The 20,027-nt window shown below is 48.3% G+C and overlaps 1 protein-coding gene across 3 annotated transcripts in view; it reads right to left on the bottom strand.

Annotated features, from left to right (window-relative positions):
* The window catches only part of MACF1 (microtubule actin crosslinking factor 1), a 1,022,862-nt gene that overhangs the window by 967,162 nt on the left and 35,673 nt on the right, over nucleotides 1-20,027 (bottom strand). The window contains exon 1 of one of the 3 annotated variants that reach the window (XM_086955746.1): nucleotides 2,739-3,122. The exons of the other annotated variants lie outside the window; for them this stretch is intronic. Within the exon in view, the coding sequence (XP_086811872.1) occupies nucleotides 2,739-2,832 (94 nt within the window). The 5' untranslated portion in view covers nucleotides 2,833-3,122. Of the gene's footprint in view, nucleotides 1-2,738; nucleotides 3,123-20,027 lie in introns of those variants that run through there. 3 annotated transcript variants of the gene reach the window in all.

The following is a 20,027-nucleotide window of genomic DNA, read 5'->3' as shown; positions in this document are numbered from 1 at the left end:
TTGTGCCAGGAGAAACAATATAATTCCCAAAAATGTACATAGGCTTTCAAAGACATGCATCACATTTATAGCTAACAGCCAGGACAAAGCTGGAGAAGTGGCTGTATGATGTTGCAGTAGGTAAGAAAATGGGTCCATTCTATAGATTTGTCGTTCTTGTCGAGTGTCGATTTAAATTTAGGTAGCCGCGTACGTTGCAAACTTTCAGACACACGGGCCCGAGTAAACTTATTATAGGCAACACAATGAGCAATACTACCAGAGCCGAGAAATTATTCCAACTCCAGGCTACACTTTCTTTATCAAAGCTGCGTCTCAAATAGTGTGCTATCTTGTGGCAAATGCAAACACCACGTACTAAGGACTAACATCTCGGACTCACAGAGAGGTAGCAGCAGTGAGGCTGTAGTCAGTGTCCTTCTACTACTGAGCTAACAGAAGAAAGAAGATCAGAGAGAGGCATCTCCCAGTCACTAGACACTGCAGTGTCACCAACCTCTCCAAACCAGTTACACAACCGTTCAACTCTAACACAAGATGGCCCCATTAATACTATTCTTCAGACTTGGCCCCACACAAACTCTTTAACAATGAAGTGGCACTAATACTTGTCTGACACACATCATCAGTATTGTCTGCTATAGCCTAAACGACCCCAAGACGGGACTACCACCAATGAGCCCCAAACTAATACAACAGCAGAGTGACAGCAGTGGCTGCCCATTTTTCCTCCAACAGAGACATTAGACCCTTGAAGCCTGGGTCCTAATCCCAGCTTCGGCCCTTGGTCAAAAATCTGATCAAATGATTTTAACTTACTCTGCCTCCACTGATGACTATGGTATATTAGTCTAACAAAATGTGTAGGGCATTGTTTATCCGCTCTTATGGCCTCTAAGCACTGTAAGGGGTTTGGGTACCAACATGCCCTAGTCTCAAGGATTATTATATAACATGCCGCAGTGTCTTTTTCGTCTGTTTGATGATCATCAGTAGTGTGAGAATGGTTAATGTGCTGTGCAACACAGATGCAGTATATCCTGAAAACACCTACTTAACAATGTAATGCCTCAACACATACTGGTTTCTGTGATAAGATGTCAACGACTTAATGCACAAAATATTGTTCTAAGTAGAGAACCTCATGTTTGAGATACTTGTCCTACAATAACTGAGTTCTAGAATAGCGTGCTACTAGCTACAAAGTGCTTCAATGCCTCGTCAAGGGTAGTAAGCGCTATTTAAATACAATTACAATAATGTTCTCTGTAAAGCACACTGCTGCTCCTTGGAGCTAGGACAGCCCCAAATGAAATACTGAGGACAGCACATGTATTATGTGCGCACTCCCCTGCTTTCTTTGATCAGTGCTCAATGACTAGATCCAAATGCTTCGTCTCCAGTATGTCCTCAAAATCCCTCCAGTGAGCCAAAACCTCACAGTCATCTTCTAGCGCCTCATCACCTCGACCGGGCAAACACAGCCCCTCCACTGTGGTCTCTCCGATCCTTTGACATGGGCTCACTGCGACAAAGGCTTCAAGGAGATCCACAAAGTGTGCTCTCAGCAAGGAAAGACATTTAACACACGTGCCCCAGGATGACCTCCTGCATACTCTCACAAGGCCTCTAGTGTGACATTATAGTGCCCCTGGGTGTCCCCAGACCTCATCTACAACGCCCTCTCTTCAGTCAGGCCTTTACACCTATCCCAGTGTCATCATGGTGCGCCCCCTGACGTCACTCGCATTCTGTGCTCTGACAAGGATGTGTATCTACTGCTCATGAGGTGTTCTATCCGGAGCTGCTGACAGCAGCCATCCAGCGCCGATGGCATAAGTCATCTGGTGCTCCTAGGACCACAACTGGGCAAAGGCTGATGCTGCTCAGAGTCAAGGCTGAGGATCCCAACAGCCAGCCCCTGGCAGGGAAGACGTGGCCCACAGGCCAACACAGAACGGATGCATCCGACACCCCGAGAAGGATGCCCCTCATCTCACACATCTGGGACTCCTGACATTCCAGACCTCGATGCACTAGTGTTCCTGGCACCACACATTGAGTGCTGATGACGCAACACACCTGCTATCCTCCTACTACCCCAATACACCTGGCACCCATAACATGCCAGGGTTACTACTCTCAACAAGGCAAGGTCCCTCCCAGCCTACAGATCGTCCTCCTGACACCCAAGAACTAATGTTCCTGCCACAACAACACTGAGGCGCCTCACATTCCGGGGCTGATGCACTCATGCTGAGGCCTCCGGCACACTTCCTGGCACCCCAAGGATAGTGCACCTCACATCATACCGGTGGTCTAGGCTCCCCGCATGTGCAGCCTTGTAGACCCCACATCTGATTCCCTCTCCAGAGTGACATATGGGGCCTGCTGAACTTAACTCCTGGCTCTCCAGGCACGGCACATCTGGCGCCCCTGACATCTCACGCTGTCCCCAACAGCTGCTGGGGCTGCTTCGCTGTGAACCGGTTCCTCCTGTTGGGCACACTCAAGACAGCTGTCTCAAGACTGCTTCATGATCTCTCAGGGTGCAGCACCCCTCCGACCTCATGCCACCCAGACCACGGGAGCCCCACCCTGGGGTTTCCACAGCAACTGCACCCCGCGCCCTTGGCACCAGCGTCTGACGACCCCCAAGAACACAGAAAAGAAGGTCCAAAGCCTTCATAGCCCCCCTGGCCCCTCTGTGACCCCCAGACACCCGGGGGTGCTCGTACCTTTGTAGCGCTCCAGCACGTCCTCGTAGGCCCGCACATACTCCTTCTCCTGGCTGCGGGAGGCCGGCAGCAGCCCCGGGGTGTAGGAGGCCATGGGGGCGCGCTGCCCCCGCCCGCCGGGCCGGCTCGGCTCCTCTGCTCTCCCAGGGATCTCAGTGTTTCCGGTCCCGCTCCCCTGTTTGCTTTGCACCGATCCGCCCTCAGCCTGCGCTCTGCTCCGGTGCTCTCGTCCTCTCCCGCTCCGGCCGGGCGCTGCTCCCGCCCCGGCTCTGCTGTCAGTGTCTCCCTCTCGTCGGTGCGCTCCCCTGTCCCCGGCTCTGCCTCGGCTCCTCCCCAGGCCCCTCTCCCGGCTCCCGGTGTCTCCTCCTCCCGCTTCCGCCTCCCTGGCTCCGGCAGCGCCGCACAGCGCCCCCTGCGGGGAGAGAGGGCCATGGACTGGAGCAACTTCAGGCGAATGGATGAGGCCAGCAGCTGGAGGTGCAGTAATTCGAAGTACGGGGGAGGATCGCCCCCCAGCGGCCAAACGGGGCAATGTAAGAGCACCGAGACACTGGCCCTGACTGTACTGCACCGAGAGACCCGCAGGGAACAGAGTTACTGCGGTTGTCAGAGATGCTGAACCCTGCAAAGACCACAGCGAGCTACAAGCTATGCAGAAGAGCTTTTTAGTGGCATGATGAAGGCAGAGTCATCTTGAGAATTATGGGGGCCCCGGGCCAACCATATTTAGGGGCCCTCTGTGCGGAACAGCTTTGCATTTATGAACCAATTTCAGGTGTTTCTTGCCCTCTGTGTCCAGGTCACTGAGAGTGCACAGGCACACTCGTCCAAATTCTTAAGTGTATAACAGCCCCAGCTCACTAATATTACTGCAAATAATTTCTGTGACATCCTTCCAGTTCTTATACGTGAGGCTCTGTTTTTAATTTTTTTTATGGATGTTGCATGAAACAACAACATTTCTCTGCAAAATGTCTGTAATAGTACCTCACACATCACCCTGGGTCCCTGAAAGGCTGGGGCCCTAGAACAGAGCCTACTTTGCCTATGCTTTAAAATGTCTCTGGATGAAGTTAACTGTATTGCCAAAAGTCGGCTGTGTGTAATATTTATTTGTTTGTTTTTCAGAGAGACAGGTACTTATTCTTTACTGTCACAGCAATGCTTCCCAAATGTTTTAGAAGCAAGACCCACTTTTAGTATGGCAAACCTTCGCAACCCATCTGATTTTAATGGACATGAGGCAGGCAATTGTTTAATACAACTAAAAGCATCGTCTGGTAGCATATTGTCTTTTGCAGACAGCACATTTTTCATTGAAATGGTCACATAATTTGCACAGACATGCAGTTTTATAGAGAAAACTATATTGCACATACATGATAATGTGTGGAAATAGAGTTGAATTGAATATTTATTTCTGCATTCCAAGTATATTATCTTAATTTGCTCGGATCCTATTAGGATCTTTGTTTCCATCACACTTTGGAATTACAACTGTTAAACCAGTACAGTTCATCTACAGGTATTTACATTTTGTTGTTAGATAGGACTAAATTACATCCTACAGCCTTTCATTTCCTTTCACCCTGGTTGGACTTGGCCCTTTTTGCAGGTTCACCCGTGAACATTTTGCCTTCCTCCTAGTCTTTTTTAGGTCTCGCTGAGCCAGCACGCATGCGCTGCTAGCCAGACATTTAGTAAGGGGGTCTTCAAGGTGCTACAGCTGGCATCTCTGGCATAGAGCTACAGTGCACGAGGCGTGCACGCACGCAAAGCAGCCATATGGCTACACGTTGCTCTCCCTCAGAGCCTCCTCTCCGCCCCCTTCGCTGCTGCAGCTTTAATCAGGCTCCTCTGTTATGTTATGTTAAAATAATTTTACTGCGCTCGGTCACCAGATGGTTTCATGGCGCTCTGCTGCTGGCATCCCCCCTCCCTTCTCGCCCATTCCTTCTGTCACCTCGGCGTGCCCCCATTCGTTACCCTTTGAAGCATAAAGGCTTGCATTTTATGTGTTTATTCGTAACTAAGCAGTGCAGTTGTTTCACCGACAACAAATTGATTACCCTTGACGCAGGGCATTTCTCATGGGTCAATAGGGACAAACTCAGCAACTGAGCAGTGGCCTCATATTTGAAAACTCCCACGTACCTACAGAAAGCAAGAGGGTTATATCCAAGCTCATAAACGCACTAATAGTTTGGCGCTTGAAGGCTGCACAGTGCTTTTGGCAAAGGACTGGGGCGTCAAACTCACTCCAAAAACCTTCAAACAAAAGGCCTTCAAAAGAGAGCACACTTGCCATCATATGAAACTGAAGAGCCCCAAAGCAGGTTAAAATGCTTATTCCTAACATACGACTGAACTCGCATATGAAGCAGCGCTTATGAAAAGTTCTCTCAAGCAATAGCAACAAAAAAGCTTTTCTGACAAAAAGCAACGATAATCTTTGCAGTCACAAAGAATGTGTTAATAATGACACACCCGTTTGATGAATTTATCATGATGAGCCCTCAATTGCAAAAGAGGGAATGGTGGCAGCTCAAATCCAAACCACCCACTATCAGCACTGCATTTCACGCTTGCGCGTCTAGATAAATAGACCCTAGCCCTAAGCCGCACACACAACCACACACACAACCATACATACAACTACACACAACCACACACACACACACACACACAACCACACACACACAACCACAAACACACAACCAAACACACACAAACACACAATCACACACACAACCACACACACGCACACAGCCACACACACAACCACACACACACAGCCACACACACAACCACACACACAACCAGACACACAACCACACACACACAACCACTAGCACACACACAACCACACACACAACCAGCCACACACACAACCACAAACACAGCCACAAAACCACACACACAACCAGAACCACATTCACAATCACACACACAACCACACACACACAACCACCCACACACACAACCACAACCACACACACAACCACACACACACACAACCACAGTCACACACAACCACACACACACACAACCACACACACAACTACACACAATCACACATAGCCACACACACAACCACACACAAAAGTACAACCACATACACAACCACACATACAACCACACACACAACAACACACACACACACACACACACAACCACACACACACAGGCACACACCCACACCCACACACACACACCCACACACAAACACACACAACCACACACACACAACCACACAACCACAAGCACACATATCCACACAAACAACCACACACACACAACCACACACACAACCACAAACACAACACACACAACCACAACCACACACACACAACCACACACACACCACACACACAACCACACGCACAACCACACGCACAACCACACACACAACCACACACACAACCACACACACAACCACAAATACAAAACTACAAATACACACACAATCACACACACAACCACACACACACACCCACACACCTAACTACAACCACACACACACACACAACCACACAAAACCACATAACCACACACAACCACATACACACAACCACACACACAACCACACACAACCACACCCACAACCACATACACAACCACACACACAACCACACACACAACCACACACACACAACCACACACACACACAAACACACACACAACCACACAGACAAACACACACACAACCACACAGACAAACACACACACAACCACACACACAACCACACCATCAGTGCACACTTTCACCAGGCACAGACACCATCAGTCATCAGTGCACGCTTTCACCGGGCACAAACACCATCAGTCATCAGTGCACGCTTTCACCGGGCACAAACACCACCAACCGTCAGTGCACACTTTCACCAGGCACACACACACCACCAGCCGCAGTGCACACTTTCACCAGCCACAGACCACCAGCCATCAGTGCACTCTTTCACCAGGCACAACCACCACCAGCCGTCAGTACAAGCTTACACCAGGCACACACACCACCAGCCGTCAGTGCACACTTCCACCAGGCACACACACCACCAGCCAGCAGTGCACACTTCCACCAGGCACTCACACCACCAGCCATCCGTGCACAATTTCTACAGGCACACACACACCACCAGCCATCAGTGCACACATCAATTGTTAACGCATCCATAATTAACTATTGAAGCAATCGCAGTATGGCGCACTTTACTTTTAAACATATTCATCTAAAGCGCAGCATGCCACCATTGCTACAAAAATGAATACACATTTATTTGGCCTACAATTTATAGACTTTTGTTGCAATTGGTGTTGCAGTATTTAGCAATGCCAATAGCTCAAACTTAATTAATGCGAGACCTATTGCATTGCAAATGCTTGTTGTGACCTGGTGTTGGTGGTTTTAGGACTCTGGGTACTTTAGCACTGCTGTCCAGTGTAAAGTGAATGTGCTCCCTGTGGTGAACATGGTAAGATTTGTCTACACCTGTTTGGCGTATTTAATTTACCTAACAGTCTCCAGTAAAGTGGTATCTCATGTACCCGGGGCCAGTAAATAAAATGGTACTGGTAGGCTTGCAGCGCTACTTGGGCCACCCACCAAAGCAGCCTTTCAAACCTGCCTCAGGCCTTTGCCATTGCAGGGCCTGTGTGTGCAGTTTACTGCCGCTGTGATGTGGCACCCAAAGTGGTTGCCACATCTGTGACCCCCTTTTACTGCATGTCAGTCACCCCTAAGGTAGGCCCTAGCTAGCCGTATGGGCAGGGTGCATTGTAGGTAAAAGGTAGGACATGTACCTTAAGTGTGTGACATGTCCTGGTAGTGACAAACAACCATTTTGGTTTCTCACTGCCCTCTCATAGGAATGCATTGGGGATTCCCTGCTAAGTGTTTCAGTGGTATTTCCTGACATGAGAGGAGCAGCTTGGTCAAGTTTGGTATGTTTGGAATAGTGATGATAAATGCTGCGTAATGGTGAGCGCAGATTTATGATCACTATTTTAGAAATGGCACTTTTAGAAGTTGGCATTTCTGTGTGCTATGTGTCTCTGCCTGCCTGATGTGTATTGCATGTCTGGCTCTGGAGTGACAGGGGATGGTGAGGTGTGAGGCTCCAGGGAAGGTAGGGTGAATCAGTGCTAGGCTGAATAGGAGATCTGCATTTGGAATAGCGGAAGGAGTAATGAATGAAATGAAAGTGGATTTATAGAGCGCATGGCTGCCCGGGAGCGTCTCAGCGCTATAGAACAAGGAATGCCAGGGACAGTGCCAGCGTCTAGGGGTCCTGGGGGAACAGAAAGGTTTTAAGGAGCTTTCGGAACTTCGGATGGCTCGGCTCCATCCGAATCCTAGGTGGAAGAGCATTCCACAAGGTCGCTGAGTTCACCGAAAAACGGCGACCCCCAGTACGCGTCCGCCTCACTCTCTGGACGATTGCCAAATTGGCATGATCGGAATGAAGCGATCTAGTGGCCTTGTAAGGGCGAACAAGATGCCCTAAAATGGGGGGTCCGTTCCCCTGCAGGGACTTGTGAGCAATACATAAGTTCTTAAATTTGACCCTTTCACGAATTGGTAGCCAATGGAGGGCTTTGAGTGCAGGTCTGGCTGACGATCTGCGCGAAGTACCAGTAAGCAGTCTCGCTGCCGAGTTCTGGACTCGTTGAAGAATATTAATTGTAGATTCAGGGGCTGCCAGGAGAAGGGCATTACTGTTATCCAGTCTTGATAGGATCAGTCCCTGAATCATTAGTCTCCTTGAGTGCTCTGGCAATAGGTGGAGAATTTTACTAGCAGAACGAAGTAGCCCTATACAGATGCCCGCTGTCTTTTTTGTTTGGGTCTTAAATGTCAGATCCTGCTCCAACCATACCCCCAGACTTTTTAATTCATTCTTTGGGGTGGGCGCAGGACCCAGACAGGCAGTCCAGATGGAAGTAGGTAAAGATGTTATATGGTGTCCTAGCAAAATAAGCTCTGTTTTAGCTCCATTCAATTTAAGACGTGACCCATTCATCCAGGAATGGATTTCTGAGAGACAGGTGTGAAGATTTTCCGCGCAGTGCTCTTCTTGGGAGAGCGAGACGACCAGTTGGGTGTCGTCGGCATAGGTGACTATTTTGATCCCAAAAGGATTCACCACATCCTCGAGGGGGGACATATAGACATTGAATAAAGTAGGACTCAGTGATGAGCCCTGTGGGACCCCACACTCGAGGAGGGTTACCTTGGAGCGTGCTGCACCCTCCCAAACCTGGAAGGTACGATTCTCCAAGAAAGATGTAATGTTAATGTTAATGTTAATGTTATATGAGCTTGTATAGTGCATGGCTGCCCCAGCCAAGGGGCGTCCCGGCGCTAGCTGCATGAAGCTGAGCGGGAGGAGATGCTAAAGTGATATGTTGGAGATGATGCAAACTAACAGGAGAGATGAGTCTTTATGGCTTTCCTGAAGGGTAGCAGATCCTCCATTCCCCGAATTTGAGTTGGGAGTTCATTCCAGTAAGCCATTGCCGCGCTGTACCTAACACTCCCAAGTTGCTCAAACAATGGATTAAGATCTTATTGTCCACTGTGTCGAAAGCTGCGCTTAGATCCAGAAGGATCACCATTGTTGATCCCCCTGAATCCAAGATGCACCTGGCCTCCTCCACGACTGCTAATAGGGCAGACTCTGTTCCCTGCCCTGGGCGAAAACCAGTCTGTGAGTTACGAAGCAGCTTATTACTTTCTAAGAAAGATGAAAGCTGCTGATTGGCTATTTTTTCCGCCATCTTGCTGATGCCCGGCAGCAGCGAGATTGGTCGGAAGTTAGCCAACTCTGCGGGATCGAGCTCTGGTTTTTTAAGGAGCGCTTTAACCATGGCCCGCTTCCAGCTGGGCGAGATAATTCCCTGAGTCAAGGAGGCATTGAGAAGGTCTGTTATTATTGGGGCAGTGGTGGCAGCCACCTGATTCATAATGTGCATAAGGGCAGGGTCATTGGGAGAACCCCTCTTTACGGTGTGCAGAATTTTTAGGAGGTCGTCCATTAAAATCGGGGCAAACGAGTCAAAGCGAGGGCCGGAAGGAGGGGCCAAAGAATGAGCCCGGTCCAAGGCTTGGTCGCTCTGCGGCAGAGGTTTGAGTATATTTTGAATTTTGCTTTCAAAAAACGCGGCCAATTGATTGCACCTAGCTTCCTATGCCACTTGCACCGTCGGAGGGGTTGGTGCTTTAAGGAGATCTTTAACAATCTTAAATGTCTCTCTAGATGAATTAGAGGAGGTTCTGATTTTCGCCTCATAATAAGTGGCTTGGGCCAATTTTCGGGATAATTTGTAGGTCCTCATGGCTGCTCTATACTCTAATTTATTGTGGGAAGCCCAACCTTTTCTCCAAGTACGTTCGGCTTTCTTGCACATTTTCCTTAATTCCAGGAGTTCAGGGGTGTACCAAGGAGTTTTAAAAACCCTGTTCTTCTTTTCCAATGTTTTTTTAGGAAAAACGGAGTCGAGGGAGCTATTGAGCCAGTTTAAGAGGTTTATATCCGCCTCTACGGGATCAGGATCCGAAAGGGGAATTGTCTGCTCCAGTCTGTGAATCCAGCTTTCCAAAGAGAGTTTGGACCACACTCTCTCTAAAGTGCGTGGCGCCTGTATCTGTGGGAGGTCAATATTAATTTGCCACTCAAATGGGACCAAAAAATGGTCAGACCAAGGTAGAGGGTGGGGGGGCCTTGATACCAAATGTGAAATATTCGTAAATATGGGATCGAGAAGATGCCCTTTAATATGAGTGGCATCTTCATTTTTTTGCTCCAGCTCCATAGATTTTAGCTCGAGCTTAAGATCCATAGCCCCCTTATAAAAATGGTCATCAAAATGAAAATTTAAATCCCCTAATAGGATGAAATTAGGTACAGCCGAGGCTAAGGCAATGGTATTCTCTAAGAGTGATCCTATGAATTGACCTAGACTGCCCGGAGGGCGATATATTAATAGGCCTGATAGAGATTTATTCGGCGTGATTTGTAAATTGAAAGGAGTGCTTTCGCAGTCATTAACACCACCCTCTGATACTCTACAGGCAAATCTGTCTCTATGAATTATCGCTAGCCCACCCCCTTTCTTGTGAGGTCTATGTTGACATTGCATATTGAAACCGCCTGGAAGTGCCATGACAATATCAGCTCCTGAATTCGGTGACAGCCATGTCTCCATTAAAAACAATAGATCTAGTTTCAAATCTTGAATCAGTGGATTGATTTCGACGGCATGTTTTGAAAGGGACCTACAGTTTAAAAGTGCCATGTTAAGGGGAGCCGTGGTTTTTCCGACGTTGTTCTTCTCCTGCATGAATCCTGCCCAATCAAGGCCTCTCGGCCAAGGATCATCCGGGCTGAATTTCAAATGTTTCAGGGGGTTAATCATTGGTTTTAATTGCAGAAGATTTTCCCGAGTGTAGATAATGCAGTGTCCCGGGGAAACGACCAGAGTTTGTGGCCCATGGCCCGGTCTGGCATGGACGGGCACAGACGGGCTTGCCTCTGGCGCGCCCGGCGCACCATCGGGCCGCCCGCTGCGCGGACGGGAGGTGGTATTCATTTTATAGTGTGTAGGCCCCAAATCGGCCGAACACTAGAGCGCTGTCCTCGTCCTCCCCCAAGATGGCGCACGAAGTCTGCACCGAGAGGAATCGAGGCCGGTGGTCAGCAGGAGCCCCAAATCGGCTCCCTAATGCCACAATATTCCCAGTAAGGAAAGCCACAAGGTAGGGAGGTGCGGCGAGGGGGGGAAACGAATTAAAAAAACATAAATGCAAATGCATGTTTAAAAAGTATGCTAGTGCTAGCTAGATAGTCAATATCAATTTTAAAATATCGGAGCCCTAAACTCCCGGCTTCCGCCTCAGGAGTCCTTTGTCCCCTGACCCTGAATAGGTCTGTGTCTGCCTGGGTGACTGCTGGCTCCACCCACCTGTGGTGTATCTGATGACTGAGCCCCCACCTGACAAAGGGGAGTAGAAGCATGATAAACAAAGTGCTCCAGTACCCCCCAGAACCAGTTGAGACTGGTTCCCCGAGCCAGGGCAGAACAAAGAGAAACCCTGTATAAATATTGGGGCTGTGACCCCATGTTTGGTGTGCTGTGGTGGGTGCTTGCTTGGACCTGCTGGGCCCCAGGAGGAACCACCACAAGGGACTGCCCCTCTCCTGGAGGGCCCTGTGAGCTGTCCTGCCTGGGCCAAGCTTTGCCTTTTTGGTAACCTGATTCTAGCGCCTCATGAGCGCTGCACCTTTTTCTTGTTGCTCCAGGACAGGAAGAGTGCTGGTGCCCTGCAGCACTGGGCTGAGAAGTTTCCTGAAGGGAATCCTGGCGTAGGGATTCCCCGTGGTCCAGGGGTGAAGCGGGAGCCTACCCCGCATTTTTGTGCTCCACGGAACAGAGTGGGAGCCCACCCCGCATGGTTGTGCTCCGGGGGTGAAACAGGAGCCAACCCCGCATTGTGGTGAAGTGGGAGCCCACCCTGCATTTTGGGTGCTACAGAAGTGGAGGAGTAGCTTACCCCGTGTTTTCAGCACCCAGAGACAAAGCGGGAGCCCCCCGCATTCCTGTGCCCTTGAGCCCCTGAGGTAGGCTTGTGTCATGGCAGGGCATGACGGGCACTTCTGGGTTGCAGAGAGGAGCCGCCGCACCATGAACAACGTGTGGCCAGTCAGTCAAATTGCCTGGTTGTGGGCGCAGCCGGATGGTGAGACAACACAAATAGGAAGCCAAGCAGATCATGCCTGGAGGAAGGCAGGGCCCCGTGTGCTGGTGGGAGCCCAGAATGTCTGGCCCAGAAGAGGAAATCCAGATGGGAGCCTACACCGCCTTCGTGTGTGCCAGAAGAAGGAGACCCCCATGAGTGGGGGCCTACTGAGGCACACTGTCGGCGCCTTCATCCTGAGGCAGAGACCGGGGGAGGCCGGTAGCAGCTAAGGAGACCCCGGTGAGTGGGGCCTGCCGAGGTATATTGTTGGTGCCTTTCCCCTGCCCAAGAAGACCGGAGGAGTCTACAGAGAGCACAGTGAGTGGGGCTTAACTTGGGCACTGTTGGTGCCTTGGCGTGGCACCTGAGGAGCACCAGTGAAAGGGGCACATAGTTCCCAGAGTCCTGTAGTGGGGCTGGAGAGGCACGGTGGTGCCAGTGCTCATTTTATGTCAGCTGCACCGCGAGAGCGCGGGCAGCTGCAATGAGAGGGCACTTTGGTGATGATGAGGAAGGGGGGAGAGGAACCCCCTGCCTCCTGTGCATTGCGCACATCTTCTCTGCTGCATTGGCAGCAAGAGGGCCTAGAGGAAGGTCCAGTGATTATTGTGCCCTGACTTTTGGGACAGAGGGCATTGGGCCCCAGAGAAGGCCAGTTGGCCTCAGGTCATTTGGTGTCCAGGTGTGGCGTAAGGCCCCCAGATGATGTGTGCACCTTCCTAGTGTTACAGGGGTGCACTGCTGGTTAATAGGTGATGCCTAATGCTATTGCATAATGTGTTTATGCCTAATGCTTTTGCATAATGTGATTGTGCCAAATGTAATGCATAATGTGTTTATGCCTAATGAGATTGCATAATGTGATTACGCCTGATGGTTGTGTTATTGCTTGTGCTTTCTGATGGTTCTGACCGTGCCCCGATTGACCAGGTCATGTATATAATCCCCTGTGAAATATTGCCTAGTGCCAGGTGGCACAGTGTACATTTGTGATTATGGTTCTAATGTGTTTGTGATAATACAAAGGCTATTTTTATATAACCTTGTGTGGAGTTTCTTTTGTGGTGCGCCTAGTGTATCGCTGCTGTGTAAATGTAAAATGTAAATGTAAATATATGTATACTGTGTGTGTGTGTGTTGCACAAACGCCTTACACATTGTTCTGGGATAAGCCGGACTGCTTGTGCCAGGCTACCAAAGGGGTGAGCAGGGGTTATCTTCAGGGTGTAACTCCCTCGCCCTGACTAGAGAGGTGGTTTCTGCCTGGCTTAGGCGTAAGCCCTAGCCAACCCGAAATCACATTTCTAACATCACTTCATGTACGTCAGCAGGAATGTCACAAAATTCACTTTACTTTTTTTCTCTGACTGCAAAGTGAGAGAAGTTTGTAAATCAGAAGACATAGCTTTACATTTGACCTCTATCTTTGAGGTGTGGCAAATGTGACATGATGAATACTGAATTTAAAGGCATCTTTATTTATTGGTTTTTACTATGGTGACCCACCAAAATCATTTTGTGACCGACCCACAGTTTGGGAAACTGTTTAGTTTTAGTAGAGTTAATTGTTAAGTTAAAGAAATGTTCTTATTGTTGTTATTATAGGCTGCACAAGCTGCTGCCTCTCCCCATCTGCAAACTTGTGCCAAGCATTTGTTCTGTTCTAAAATTTTTGTTTTTAGTCTTGGATCTGCCATTAAGAGTATATGGTGCTGGGAGTTTGTCATTACTCATTACGAACTCCATAGTACCATAATGGCTGCACTGAAAACTGAAAAGTTTGATATCAAACATCTCAGCACATTACACCCGCACTGATGCCAGTTTGGGATTTAATGAAAAATGCTATCGGAGGGCATCTTAGAGATGCCCCCTGAAAAACAACCAGCCTCTGGTGGGTTCCCAACTGGTACACACCAGCCTGCCACCACAAGACATGTTTCTAGACCCCTAGGGTGGGAGCCTTCGCTCCCCGAATTCAGAAACAAAACCTTTCCTGGATGAGGTGTTCACACCTCCCCCAGGCCAGGAAGAGCCATCTGTGGCAGGGGAGCTTCAAGGGCCTTGCAGCCTTTTTAATGCAACCCCCAGCCTCACCTGCCATCAGGACTAGGCCCCTTCCTGTCTCCCCTCCTTTTCGGCAGGAAGACGGGCAGGAAAAATTTCCCAACCCAGAAGGTGTGCCCACCTCTGCCAACCCCACCCCTCAGGTCTGGGAGGCGAGGTGAAGCCCACTCTTCAGTGCCCGCCATCTTGCAGATGGCAGGCCCTCCCCAATCAGGATTAGGGATTGTGCTCACTCCCCCACATGGGGTGAGCACACCAAGGGTATAGTCACCTTAAGGTCAGTAGCCCATTGGCTACCGACCTTGAGACCCCTAAAATGCCCCCTAAATACAGTATTTAGGGGACAGCCCTGAACCAAGAAGGAAGACAAGGAACCAGAAGAAGAAAAGAAGGAACAAACAGCCGTGCCGAAGCTAACAAGAGGAGGAAGCCTACTGACTTGGCCCCAGCCTGTCCCCACCGCGAACCTGCAGAAGCAAAACCCTGGTGTGTCCTGCAGCCAGCAGCCTCAAGAACCCAGAGGACCTGCCCTGCCTTCAAAAGAAAAGACTCTGTCTCCCGTGAACACCGGATTAGTTCACCAACAGATTCCAGCTCTGGCAGGATCCGCGACTCTGCACCACTCTGCACCCGATGCACATGGCCCAACACCAAGAAGAGGTCTCCCTGGCAATCCTGACCCAAGATCCAGTGATCACCGAGTTGCCTCAAGCCTGCAGCTGATGCCTGCAGCCTCAAACCGGAAGGTCCCCCCAGCCGCGACCAGGAGCTGGTAAGAAGATCCAACCCTAAAAGGCACCCCTGCACCTGACGCCCCACGGCCTTGGGTGGCGCAACCGATGGTGCCTAATCAACCTCCAACATCCCAATTTACCTCTCCAAGTGGTGGTCGCACCCTGAAGACCTTCGTCCCCGAGCCTGCAGTGTGTTTGCAAACCCGAGACTTCCCAATTGAAAGCTACTGGGTGCCAGACGCCAACACAGCACTCAGCCACCCCAGTGCCGCCGAGGGTGCACCTCTTGTGCTGGCTTGAACCCCCATTTGCCCTGAGCTTATGTCCAGGAGCTTTGCTCCCAGCAGCCACCAACCGGAGGCCCCCTATCTCCCATTGGATAACGTTGGGCATCAGCACTCTGCACCCGGCTGCCCTAGTGCAGCTGGGGGTGTAACAAGAATGCATCCTTGACCCTAGGGAACCCCTGAGTCTAACCCCAGAAACCCAACTCCCACAACTGAATACTTACCTTTGAACCAATAACCCCATTTTTCTCAATAGGATAACATTGATTGTTTTTCTGTGAAAAGTTTCTAAGTGTGGAGGTGGAAAAAACCCTCTATCAAGAACTTTACAGGAAAGATCAGAGTGTCAATATAGAGGAATGTTCAAGATACCGCGACAGACTCGGGCTTCCACAGCTAAGGACCTAAGAGACGCTCAGGTTAGGTCAAGAAATTAATATTGCCGAAATTGAAATGTCGGTCAAATCTCTGAAAGATAATAAAGCCCCCGGGCCAGACGAGTTTATTGCCGCCTTCTACAAGACTTTCTTAAACCAATTGAAACCAACCATGAAACAGGTCTTTAACCACTCTGCATCTGGAGGGTAGGTGTCACAATCTATGTCAGAAGCTAACATAATAGTCATCCCAAAGGAAGGTAAAGACCACCTGTCACCAAAAAACTACAGACTCGTATCTCTTATTACCGTGGACTGCAAAATATGCAAAATATATGCTAAAATACTGGCAGTAAGACTCAGCTCTGATCTACCGAAACTAATAAGCAACTCCTAGGTGAGTTTTCTACTTACCCGAATGTCCAATGACAACACACGACTTCTCTGCCATATTATGGAGCATGCAGCCACTAAAACAAAACCAGCAGTTGCCATCACAATGGATGCCGAGAAGGCCTTCGGAGCGCTGCATGAAATCCTTCAACTTAGGGGAGGATTACATACGGATGGTTATGGCCCTTTATGGGAAACCATCAGCCCGTATAGTCGTTAATGGGTCACTCACTGAACCGTTTACACTGCAACAAGATACCAGACAGGGTTGCCCATTGTTATTTTTATTAGCAATGGAACCCCTTATCCAAGATATCAAATGAAGCACGAACATAAAAGGGTTAGATATCAACGGCGTTGGAATAAAATTAGCCGCCTATGCGGATGACATATTAATAGTAATGGAACAGCCGAGGACTTCAATTGATGCCCAGATGCATACGATAGCAGAATACTCTGGACTGTCAGAGTACAAGTTAAACAAAGACAAATCAGAATGCAAACCACAAAATATTCATTGCACGAGAGACACCCCGGGGGTGTCGGGCTTAGCCTGGCAAGCAGGGTATATAAAATACCTATGGATAAAATTTGGTAACAACCTAATTGACACGCTACATCATAACGAGAAAATACTGCTAGAGAAGATTAAGAAATTGCTAGACTCATGGTCACCAAAGTTCATAACGTGGTGGGGCAGAATTGAGACTATTAAAATGATGGTCAGACCAATTGTTAACTATCTGATCAGGTACTCCTCCTCCTCCTCACAGATGATTTCCACCGCAAAGTTGATAATCTGATCTCTAAATTCCTTTGGCGTGGGAAGAAAGTATTAAAAAAGATAAGCATTCAAAAACTAAGACTGGAGAAAAACCAAGGAGGGGTAAATCTAGCCGACTTCAAAACTTTCCAGTTAGCTTTTCTGGCAAAACAAGGCACATACTGGATTGCACCTCCGGACGGCTACACGCCGGCATTATTACAAGTTGAGAGGGCCATTCTAAACAACCTAAGCCCTCTCGCTCTACTAATAGCAAATAGATACCCCCAAACATCAAAGCCGATCTTTAAAAACACAAAAATAGCCCTACTAAAGGTAGTTATAAAGCTAGAAAACAGCATCAAAGGGTCTAAAATGGAATCACTCTGGGCCAATAGAAAGATGTTTTATAAAGGGAAAAGCTTAGCCTTCGAATCATGGATCGAGGAAGGGATCTACTACCCTTACCAATTAGAAAACAAAGCTTACCCCATTACATTCACCGCTCTCAAGGAAAGGCATAAACTAGCGTACATCGAATTCTATAACTTTTTGAAAATCAGATCGGCCTTGTCTAAAACCACATTTTCCACCTCACAACCTTCAATCTCTCGGTACATATCAAACATAAATAAATTAGGGCATCAGGTCTTCCAGCTCTACAAACTCCTCTGCCCTAAATCCTCTAAACTTAACGTCAAGACAGTTGCCTATTGGAATAATCAAACTAAAACCACATATAACAATAAAGAATGGTCCACTCTATGGTCCTCATCCTCACGCAATAAGATTTCCCCAGTGCTCTCACAAACAAAATTTTGGCTGCTCCACAAGGCTTTCTGGACCCCTGCACGGTTATACTCATTAGGCCTCGGGGAAGATGCAGTATGCTGGAACTGTAACAAAGAAAAAGGATCTAGCACTCCTTATCCTTTATTGTCCATCACTCAAATCATTCTAGGAGAAAATATTTACTCTTATAAATAAACTGTTTGATTGTAGGCTAACAAAAGAATTCTCCACCCTCACCACGGCATTCATGAGCACAGAACTGAGATCAGAACACGATAAGGACCTTCTAGACCTACTACTGACAGCAGGCATGAACATGGTCCTCACCAATTGGAAAGACACAAATAAGACATTGTTCAAAGGCTGGTTCAACTGGATCACGCATCCTAGAGGAGCGGACAACATTGCACTACAAAACTCGCCCTGGAAACCAGCCTCCAGAAGGATGTGGAAGTCCCTCGACACATTCCTAGACTCTTTTGAGCTCCCATGAAAATGAGCTCAGGTCGGCGAGACACTGCCTGGCGGATGTATGTCGTTACAACGCATACTTTTACAACGCATACCTTTACAACACATTTTTTACACCGCAAGGATAAGTTACTTACCTGTAATCCTAGTTCTCTTCCAGGGGTATCCTCATCAAAGTCATAAGCACTGAATATTCCCGCCCATGTGCGGGACCCCGGAAACAATATAAAAATATATATGTATAAAACACATATATCTCGCTCCACATATATGTATGTACATATATCATTTTTCTCACATCAATGCAGCTCCAAAACTGAGGCTAAACAATGTAAACACATATACATGAATTGCAATTAGTAAGGAATCAAAAAACACATTAGGTCAAAAAACCCTTGAACTTTGTGTTTTAATGAGTCAAACCACTCATAAATCCTGAAAATTGCTTATAAATAGACATTGTTAGCCCTCAGGCTGCATTGCAAAACAATATCATAGAAAATGAAACCATTTTCACAATAACTGGCACTGTGCCTTTAAGGCAGCCCTGACCCCCGGCTTCCCATCATGCCTCAGGGGTGACAGTTAGGTCAGTTGTTCTTTGCATAACCCTGAAGACAGGGCTCACCATAAGATTGAAAACAAAACAGTACCAAATCTCATTTACCTGGGGAGGCGGGTGGGTTGCTTATGACTTTGATGAGGATACCCCTGGAAGAGAACTAGGATTACAGGTAAGTAACTTATCCTTCTCTTCCAGGGGATCCTCATCAATAGTCATAAGCACTGAATAGAATAGCAAGCCCATCAACCACCTGCAGGTAAATGAGAAGTACATGACCCGACCAATCATAACAGCCAAAAGAAAACTCTAGCTGTTAAACAGATTCCTCAGGGAGGCCTGGCCCACCTGGGTATCTGCTCTCGTGTCAGAATCTAGACAGTAATGTCTGGTAAATGTATGGACAGACCTCCAGGTCGCCGCTTTACAAATCTCAGACATGGGCACATCCTGCAGGTAAGCCGCCGTGGCTGCTCTACCTCTAGTAGAATGCGCCTTAGGGGAACCCCCTAAAGTCTTCTTTGCCAATTGGTAAGCAAGCTTGATACACGAAACGATCCACCTGGAGATAGAACGTTTCGAAGCTGCATGACCAGTCCTGATCGAACCGTAGTTAACAAACAATTGATCAGACTGTCGAATAGACTTGGACCTGTCCAGATAGAACTTTAAAACCCTTTTCAGGTCCAGAGAGTGTAACGCCCTCTCAGCTGGAGTAGAGGGATTAGGAAAGAAAGTGGGTAAAGAGATAGACTGATTGACATGAAAATCAGACACCACTTTAGGCAGGAAAGAGGGATGCGTTCTAAGCACCACTCTGTTTAGATGAAAAACCGTATACGGTTCTTTAGTACATAGGGCCTGGATTTCGCTCACCCTACGGGCTGACGTAATCGCTATCAAAAAAGCCGCTTTCCAGGATATATGCTGTAAAGAAGCTTTATGAATAGGCTCAAAAGGTGAACCCATCAATTTTGATAGGACTAGGTTCAGCTCCCAAGGCGGAGCAGGAGGCCGAACAGGAGGGTACACTTTCTTTAGACCCTGCAGGAAATCTTTTACTGCAGGAAGCTGAAAAAAAGAAGTTTGTGAAGGTGATCGCCTATA

This window comes from Lissotriton vulgaris, chromosome 2_1 (assembly GCF_964263255.1).
Source record: "Lissotriton vulgaris chromosome 2_1, aLisVul1.2, whole genome shotgun sequence".
Classification (NCBI taxonomy): domain Eukaryota; kingdom Metazoa; phylum Chordata; class Amphibia; order Caudata; family Salamandridae; genus Lissotriton; species Lissotriton vulgaris.
Note: the sequence above shows the minus strand (reverse complement) of the source record. Positions and strands in the feature narration are given on the sequence as shown.